A 9,965-nucleotide genomic window follows, 5' to 3' on the forward strand; every position below is an offset into this window, starting at 1 on the left:
AAACTGGAATATGTAGCTGACCAGATGAGGAACTTGGTGGGAGCCATTTACCCATGTAACTGTTAGCTTCTGGTTTAAATTGAAGAATCTTAACAGCTAATTTGAATTCATTTGTGATTTTATTTAACTGTAACTATTTAAAACCACATTCTTATGAAGCAAGCTCTCAATTTGTTCCTTCAGTGAAACAGTATTAAACACATACATTTATATTTAGAACACAGATTCATATATTGAACTCGCTTAATTTTCTAGGTTATTTTATTATTGGTTATTTGCTAACATTAAATCAACTCTTAGTACAATCAAGAGTATAAAAATGATTCTAGAAAAATATAACTCGAGTTTTTTTTTCTAGTTTCATTTTCTCCCTCGAGTGAGTTTATTTCTGTTTCTCTTCACACAACAACTTTACAACACTTACAAAAATCTCAGCACTCTAATCTAACTGAAATATTCTCCAAGGTCTTTGGCTTCAATCAGATTGTTTTTTATTATTATTCCTTAATTATTTACCATCTGAATGTGTGATATTTCTTATTATATGCTAACATCTCAAGTCATAGCAAGGTGTTATATTTTTATTTATTATTTCCTTTTTACACTATTAATTCTGTGGAAAGCAATATCCCATAGTTTTGCCTGCAAAGACTCTTGCTCAGTTGTAACAACCCCCTGATGCACACACATTGTCACTGTATTCACAATCTATTGAGAAGAGACAGAAATAGCTTGACATTCAATTGTCCCCAGCCCCCACCCGCATGGATTAAATAGGGCACAAGAATCTAGCAACTTTGGAAGAAGCCAAGCTTCCTTTGGCTTCAGTGCACCCAGAAGATTTCAAATCAATACTTAGCATTAACGTTTTAATTGAGAATTAACATCATCGTAATTGGAAGTGAGGATCAGCATCTTGATGCCTACAAGGTGGCTTGGATAGGAAGGTCATTACACTGGAGAACACAAACCCTGGAAAAGGAAGACACAAATCATTTGTTTCCTTGGGCAAGGACACACAGTAAACACTTGGATTGGTGGTCAACTGTAATTTGCTTCTGGAGTCAGAAACTGGCAACATTGCACTTCCGATTTATGGCAGAGCACAGTCACAGTGACTTTGAAAGCAAAGGATAAAAGAATAAAGGGAAACTTCACAAGTTCTGAAGGAGCTAGTGTATAAAGACTTTTCCCCCAAAGCTCAGAGTATATATACCCTTGTGTGTCTTACCAGTAAACCCATAGCCAGTTGCTATCCTCAAAATGTTGTATTCCTAAATAACACCCTTAGTATAAGTCAAAAATATGTTAGCCTAGGTTTTCAACAATGTTTTATTATTTGCTTGAAAATTTCAAGCTAATATATTCCTAGCCTGAATAATATAGATATTCCCTTCCCATTTTGGATGAAAATAAGTGTTCAAAAAATTATAGTGTTATTTATTTGTTCCCAGTACTGGAAATATTCAAGCATTTCTTCAAATTCCCCCAGAGCACAGGAAAATGTCTCCTGCCATTTTTTTTTTTTTACCCTGTCTTCCAGTACCAGCCCACAGCTTCCACCTCTTCCCCTTTCAGGGAACAAGTGGCTCTTTCAGATTTAACTCAAAATAAAATTTATGGGAAGGAGGACTTCCACAGTAATCATTGAAAATTTTCTTCTTTCCCCAATTGTTGGGACTGAAAAAGTCTAAGCAAGATATGAGCATTGAGGTGTTTCCCTAAGTGTCCCGATCCAAGAGCGCACCCAGCCAGGGAAGAACCCTAAATTCAGTCCTTCAGGCCACAGTCCCGCTCTTCACTCCAATGTCAGTGCATTGTGTAGAATTGTGGTGCAAAGAGGTAGCCTCAGCCTCACATTCCACACCTGGTGAGTCCAAAGCTCCCTTCCCTGTCCTGGAGGAACGGCTTTTGTGGAAGCAGAGTTTGAAAAGCCCAAGCACTGTAATGGTCAAGATGACCAAAACTATTACTGCTATGCTCACAAGTATGAAGACCACCGTAGAAGAGGTGTCGAAAGTCAGAGAAACAGGGGGTGAAGATGTGTAGTTCAGTACGGGAATCACGCTTCCTGATGGTGTGACAGTGACTTTTGGCTTGGTTTGTGGGGTCTTTTGAACAGTAGGTAAAGTACTCTGTGTTCCCCACTGAAGAATCTCAGTGACCTGGGGCATCACTCCTGGCTTGTCATAGACCTGACCTGGCCGTGTTCTGTTTGTCACAGGACCTGCTGGAGTGGCTGATACATTCCTGGTGGGCAACTTGGTCCCCTCGAGGGTTAGCTGTTCTTCCACTTTGGTCTCACAAGAGCGTCCGTCCTTCCCCAGCTCAAAGCCCACTGCACATTCGCAGGTGAAGTCTCCCAAGTGATCTAGACAGTCAGGGAGCTCCACACACTTGCCAGCAAGGAGGTACCTCCCGGAACAGGGGCAGAGCACTGTCCCGGGGAAAAGCCCGTCCCAGTGTGCACTTGTCTCTTCCTGGATGCAGGTGGATGAGACGGAGAGGTCCCCGGGACACATCGCACTCACCTCTGTCCCAGGAGGGCTGAAGTCCAGCGCGGAGCTGCTCAGCCGGAAGGGAGCTTGGAAACTCAAGTTAGAGGCGGCTCCTGGGCGAGGTGCAGGGCACAGAACCTCAAACTGGTACTTGCATAGGTAGCCATCGGCGCGCAGATGACAGCGCATCTCCTTCCAACCAGCAGGCTCCACTCCCCTGGTGGCCTGGAGCGCAGCGCACTTTCTTACTGTACAGGAACGTTGTGGCTCTTCCACCCACGGTAGTGTGCTGTCATCTGAGTCTTCTGAGTCCGGGTGCAACCAGGAGAAACCCCTTAAAGGCTCTTTCTCCTGAGTGCACTGTGAAATGCTGCGCTCCAGAGCCACCCAGAACAGAAGATCTTTGGAGCCTCCGCCAGGCCCGGGACCTGCACGCAAGAGCAGGAGCACAGCTTGCAACTCCGAGCCGGAGTGTACGGTGCTGAGAGTCCCGCCCCGCAGGCTGCAGGCCTCCGCCGCCGCCCTTCTCTTGAAGGTAGCGTGGTGAAGGCTGTAGCAAGCCCCCGAGGCTGAACAAGCTGCGCGATCGGCCGTGGGATGCTCCCCATTCCCTGGCCGAGGCCAGAACGCAGGACAGAGGAGGCACAGGGCAAGCGCTGGCCTCATCCTGGAAACTCAGCATGCAGCTGCTCCCAAGTCCTCTGGTTTGCTGGAGGGCACGGAGCTTTCTCTAGAGTCACCGCCCTCTACAGCCCTTTTACCACTATGTGTGCCCTCCCCTCGCCTCTCTTGAGCCCTCATCCTCCAACAGCTGAAAAGTCCCCCACAACACTCCCTTGGCCAACTGCTTTCCCTAGGCCATGACAGGAAATGTGTCCCAGAGCCCTGCCAGGCTCTTTTTGGCCCTGATTTATTCAGGGGTCAGGAACACAGCTGGCGCCTCAACGCTGGGCCAAGGGGGTCCAATGCCCCGCTTAGATAAGCAGGAGAAAAGATGTTTGCCACCGGGATCAAGTGAGGCTCTTTTCTTGCTCACACTTATCTGGACTTTGGATCTCAGAATGCAGTGATGATCGTGGGCAGGAACCATAAGCCCACACCCGCCCATTGTGTTTATGTCCGGGACTGTGGAGCTGGCGTCAGTATAATTTGTAGACTGTTCCAGGCTTCCCAGAGGTTTCCTGAGTATGGTGTTGGGGGAGGGATCTTGTGAGGAATGTTCCTACTTCTTTCTAAGCTGGAGGCCTCACTAGTAAAACCACTGATCTCTAGGGGCAGCTCTCTTTCTTTACTGTGCCAAAGGAAACCCAGACGTGCAAATTGCCAGTCAAAGGGCCTAGAATTCCTTTGGGCATTTTCAATGGAAAAATAGCTCCTCTGTTTGGCACTTGCCTTAAAGTTTAATTTGTACTTCTATTTGTTTATTTTTAAAATACCGGTGTTGGCTGGTTGGGGCAAATATTTACATCGAGGTGACAAACAATAGCCACAGGTCCTGACTATGGTGGTTTCCTTGCCAGTACATGTGCTCAAACCCTCTTGAGGCTATTAGGTCATATGCGAATGAGTTCTCGGTCTTATAAAATCACATGTGTATGTGACTTTATCCTTGAACTATGGAAAATCACAGCTCCTGTGATTATCTGCCGGTATTTAGTGTAAAAGGACACAAATAAAAGCTCAAAAATCTTTATTTTGAAAATCAAACTACTTATTCAATCCTAATACACATTCGACACCAGAAAACAATACTCTGTAATTTGAAAAATGGTCGAATCAGCTACTCCAGGTTCCAATGGCTGTTTTGTTTTAATGTGCACACTTGCTCATTGGGAAGTGGGAGAGAATTAAAGAAAGAAAGGTTTGGGGGGAAAAAAAAGGTTAAAATCAGCATTATTGTTAGGTTTCAATCTGGGACAAAAGGCTGAGTTGCCTATTTAACATATCAAAAAGGACACTGGCTACCAGGTTCTCTTGGCATCCCTTGGACCCTATCTGTTATAGGGCCCTCCTGGCTGGCATACCCCACCCCATTTTCTGAACTCTCCATCACAGGGACCTGGGCTGTCCTTCTGATCTGGTTACCCACTCTCTTTGTACCTTTGGACTCCTGGCTGCTGCACCTGGTTCTCCTCTCTTCCCTCTCCTCTCCCCTCCCCATCTCCCCACATGGGCCTAGCTATTTCTACAGTAAACCTCCTCCACCATACCTAGGAAGGAAGGTCATGTCTTATCATTTATTTTTTTTCATTCAATTATGAATGCTCTTTTATGTTTGTAGCAATTTAGAGAATGTTATATACTTATAATGACATGTGTTGCTTGTCTGTCTTGATTCACAATGGCAAATGTCATGTGCTTAGAAACAGATGACGTTTAGCCCTCTTAAAGAGGCAACATGCTTGTAAGTGTCCCAAACCACTATCTCTAATGCATTCCTATGCACGTTTTCACTTGCTTTGCTGCGCTGAATTGAACTGTTTCCGTTAACAAGAGGCAAGAAGAGGATGTCAAGATAACCTGTGTATGTTCCCTCTTGTTTTTGTTATTACTATCACGTCCGGGAATTCCTTGTATCCCAACAGGAGACAGTAAACATGAAAAATTAATGTCAGCAAACTAGCCTGCTTTTTCTGACTGAGGAGTTGCACAAGGATTTTTCTTCTACCCTTTCTGTTTCCCGACTTAAATGACATTGCTCAGTTCTTTCTAATATCTGGGACATACAAAATGGCTTTGCATTTACCTGGTGTCTTATAAGAAAGAACTATGAAAAGTCCAGAAATCTAACCGAGTGAATGTTTACAGTACTTAATCGCATGGATCAGTTCTATATGCCTTTGCAAGCCCATGACTGTAAATTGGACATGTGTCCAGGAATTGTGACGTATTTTGACAAAAGCGTTTTCAAAGCTGAGTCGTCAGTGGAAGTTCTTGGACATTTTGAAAGTCACTTGGCAGGAGAACTGTTTCTGGGCTAAGCAAGATAGCAGATAAGTGGGAACCTTATGTGTGTTCTCCCTCTCTGGCATTCTGTGTAGTGGAATATTAAGAGAAGAATAAACTGGCCATAATGACTATATATCATATCTTTGGATTGAAAATACATAAGACAAGAATTAAGGGAAAAATCAACCCAAAGTCAGACATACATTATTTTTCATTACTTATTATCATACATACAACTAGCATGTTTTGAAATGTATACTATACCTGAAATAGTAGACAGAAAGAAAACTTTTATTTTTCAATTGTGTGAGTATTTAGATATTATCGTACCTCCAGCAGAGTTCAAATACTTGAAACAGGTAAATCCCAAGCCTCTGTGTATGTGTAAATTTGTATGTGTGTGTGAGAGAGAGCTATCTGTGAACATGTATGTGTAGTCAAGAGGAATTCATGCACACATAACAGAATATTGTAAAAGACCTTTATTGTTCTATTGTTCCTATCAACAAAACTAAGAATCCAGTAAACTTCCAAGAAACAGAGGGTAAATAGATTATGGTATAGTCACTCAATAAATATAATATATTTTATCCTCAGATTAATGAAATAATATGACTTAACCCTAGCAACACAATGTTAAGTGTAAAAATCTATATATTTATATATAGAGACAGACAACTTTTTATAACTTTAAATGTACAGAATTTATACTTTAAATATACATAGATATTTTAGGACTGTAGTTACAGTTCAACAAGATTAAAGGAAGAGGAAGGAACAAATCTAGGATGCTGGGTAATGGGTTCTTTGTATGAAAGACAGAGGATGGATCAGTGAAAGTGCCAAGTGTTTTAGAGAGGTATACTATTAGAGTCTTAATTGTTGTTTTATATAGTGGACGATCATTCAATTCTTAGAAATAAATAGTGGCCACCCACCCATCTCAAAAATTTTAACCCAGAATTGTTCCTATCTAAAGGAAATGCAGAGACAAAAATGGAACAGAGACTGAAGGAAAAGCCATCCAGACAACAACTCTCCCATTCCATCCCATTTGAAGGCACCAAGACCCCAATAGTTTTACTGATGCTAAAAAGAACTTACTGATGGGAGCCTGGTATGGCTGTCCCCTGAGAAGCTCTGCTAGCACCTGACTAAGACAGATGCAGACACTCATAGCCAACCATCTGACTGAGCCCAAGGACCTCAATGGAAGAGTTAGGGACTGAAGGAGCTGAATGGGTTTGCAACCGCATAGGAAGAACAACAACATCAACTAACATGACTGCTCACAGATCCCAGGGACTAAACCACCAACCAAAGAGCACACATGGAGGGACCCATGGCTCCAGCTACATATGTAACAAAGGATGGCCTTATCTGGCATCAGTGGGAGGGCAGACCCTTGTTCCTGTGGAGACTGGATACCCCAATATAAGGGAATGCTAGAGCAATGAATTGGGAGTGGGTGGGTAAGTGAGCAAACACCCTCATAAAGACAAAGGGAGGGGAGATGGGAATGGGAGGATTGCGGAGGGGAAACAAGGAAGAGGGACATTTGAAATGTAAATAAATAAAATAACCATAAATAAATAAATAGTGGCAAAATAAGCAAAAGTGGCCCTATATGGGCAAATGATTGATGAATGATATGATGAAGACTTAAAATTAGTCCATTCCAAGTGCCAGAGTCTCAAATCATAAAGATGAAATAAAATTGTTGGTTACATCTTCAAAAAGTATACTTCACATACTGTGTTTTAATCCCATAGTTTTATAGGTAAGCACTTTAAATTTTAAACTATTAGTAATCTGAAATGCATAATACTTATTTTTCTTTTCTTTATTATTTTTAAAGATTAAGAAAAAATTTTAATTATATGTAAGAGTATATGTCTCTGGAAAAAGAAGGGCATATATGTTTGTGTGTGGTGGAAGGGTGGAGTCTATAAGAGAGTGTCAGATACCCCGGAGATTGAATGACAGGTATTTGTGAGTCATTCCCCCTCCTCCTGTTGGGTACTATACTCTGAACTTGAGTTCAGAGTATAGTACTCTGTAAAAGCAGCAAACACTCTTAATGGATGAGCCATTTCTCTAGTCTATACCTTTATAATTCTAGAATTTTCACATATCTATGTTAAATGTACAGATCATATATGATATTTATTTGTATATTAATTAACACAGGAAAATAGACCATGAACAGCAAATAAGTTCAACCCAACATTTTTAGTTGAATTTTTAATTTAAATTTTCAGAAAAGAGATAGAGAAGACACATCTTCAAAAATAACATGTAGTCTGGTAAGTTTAGAACATGTCATTGTTCACTGAATAATTTACTTCCTAGTGAATGAACATAGTATCTAGGCTTTAGTATGTTTCTGGATTCCCTTCAGATATATAAAAACATTTCTGTTAAGATTTTTAAAGACCATATCACTCCATCAATAAAATATCCTATTTAGAAGCTAATCTTTATCGACCAGGAGTTATGAGTCTATTAACTTAATTACTTTTTATGGCTATGATAAGGCATAGCCAAGGAAACCAAGAATAACCAAGGAGATTTATAGAAAAGAATAACTTATTCGACACTTACAGTTTCGGAGTTCGAGTCCAGGAACATCATGGTCCGTAGCATGGGAGCAGGCAAGCAGGCAGGGTGCTGGAGCAGCAGCTGGGGGCTTATATCTTGATCCAAATGCAGGTGGGTGGGGGAGAGACTGAGTTGGTGTGGACTTTGCAACCTCAAAGCCAACCCCCAGTGACACAGCCCCAACAAGGCTACACCTGCTAATGCTTCTCAAACCGTTCTATCAAATGAGGACCAAGGATCAAAACACGTGAGCCCATGAAGGGCATTCTCATTCAAACTGCCACAGACACACACACACACAGCCTTTAGAATTGGACTGGACTTTAGCAATAGGATCCTTTTCACTGGGCTGGTGACAAATGTTTAATGTTTGTATGGATCTTTTAAAAGTCAAGTCCATACATCGTGGCAGTTTTCAGGCCCTGATCCTAGGTCTTCTCATCACTTGACATTCTTTCCCCCTCACAACCTCATTTAATGCCACGTCACAGGTATGATGTCATCACTATGCCAATAATGCCCATATTTAGATAAGTATCCCTTTCTCATAATTTATTTTCTTTACCAACTTATGTTTCCATTTGGATGTGAGATAGGAAAAAAAAAGGAAAGAAAATCCAAAGTCAATATAAGGACAATAGCTATAGTTAATAGGGTCCACTGCAGTGAGATCCCTCTGAAAGTCTGATACTCAACACATTGTGCTCAGTAGAGGCTGGGGTATTGACAATTTACTATACTTCAAATTGTAAGTTCAAGGGTTTGGGGATCATGGATATTCTCAGAGGAGAAGAGGGAATAGGGGAGAGGATATGTGGGAAGGGGGAACTGGGAGGACATGGAGCCAGATATTGCGATGTAAACTGAATAAATAAATTAATTAATGGAAAAACTTAAACAACAACAACAACCAAAAACAAAAAAAAAAAAGCAAAATATAATCAGAGCCAACATACTCAGTCAGAATTCCCATATAAACTAATTCCTCATGTAGTTTGTATCTCCATTCATAGTTTGTGAAGCACTGATCTAGCAGACAATATTTTTGTGGATTGAAGTGTTTTTCTTACTTTAGGCCACAAATGATGTAGTTGGGACCTAGTTAATACTCAAACAATAAGTTTGAAAAGTACATAATCTGTGTATAAAGGACCAGACATACATACACAGAGCACATATGGACATGCACACATCAATATATATGAATATACAGAGTTTGTAAATGTGAACAAGCACACATATATAATAGACATTTGGCAGACACACAAAAATACATACATGAGCATCACACACATAGTGCATGTATGAGCAGGCACACACAGTGCATATATAGACAGGCATACACGTTTGGAATATACATACATATAGGCGGGCACAAACCTACACAGTCTACACAATATTGTAAAGTGTAAATGACTTGGAAAATTCCAGCATGCAGGCAGTTAAACATCAGAAAATTTCTTATTTTGTCTCCAGAATCAAATCATAATTCCATGGGAGCAACAGTCTTCCACATCCCTTGGCCAAGACTTCTTTTAATAAATTGATTGCAAGTGTTGTTTTGGAACTTGTCTGACAAACTTTCTTCATCACACAGCCAGCAGAATTATTTTGTTTATGTATTGGGACAGTTCACCATGCCTGTTCCAACTGTACCTTTGATATGATTTATTCTTGGGGATTTATGTGGTACCTATACTTAATAATCAAGGCATGCTTTAGGACACAAAGCAAGCTTTTTTTTAATTTTTAATATTTTTATTACATATTTTCCTCAATTACATTTCCAATGCTATCCCAAAAGTCCCCCATACCGCCCCCCCGCTTCCCTACCCACCCATTCCCATTCTTTTGGCCCTGGCATTCCCCTATATTGGGGCATATAAAGTTTGCAAGTCCAATGGGCCTCTCTTTCCA

The 9,965-nt window shown here is 41.1% G+C and overlaps 1 protein-coding gene across 1 annotated transcript; it reads right to left on the bottom strand.

Moving 5' to 3' along the window:
- Positions 1–1,314: 1,314 nt before the first annotated feature.
- Clec14a (C-type lectin domain containing 14A) lies at positions 1,315–3,581 on the bottom strand. The gene has a single exon (XM_021179150.1). The coding sequence runs from the start codon at positions 3,162–3,164 to the stop codon at positions 1,779–1,781; it is 1,386 nt and encodes a 461-aa protein (XP_021034809.1). The 5' UTR covers positions 3,165–3,581; the 3' UTR covers positions 1,315–1,778.
- Between the last annotated feature and the right edge of the window lie 6,384 nt (positions 3,582–9,965).

This window comes from Mus caroli, chromosome 12, assembly GCF_900094665.2.
Source record: "Mus caroli chromosome 12, CAROLI_EIJ_v1.1, whole genome shotgun sequence".
Classification (NCBI taxonomy): domain Eukaryota; kingdom Metazoa; phylum Chordata; class Mammalia; order Rodentia; family Muridae; genus Mus; species Mus caroli.

Bases quoted from the DNA above. Each gene is read 5' to 3' on its own strand.
- Clec14a (XM_021179150.1), bottom strand. From the start codon at position 3,164: ATGAGGCCAGCGCTTGCCCTGTGCCTCCTCTGTCCTGCGTTCTGGCCT.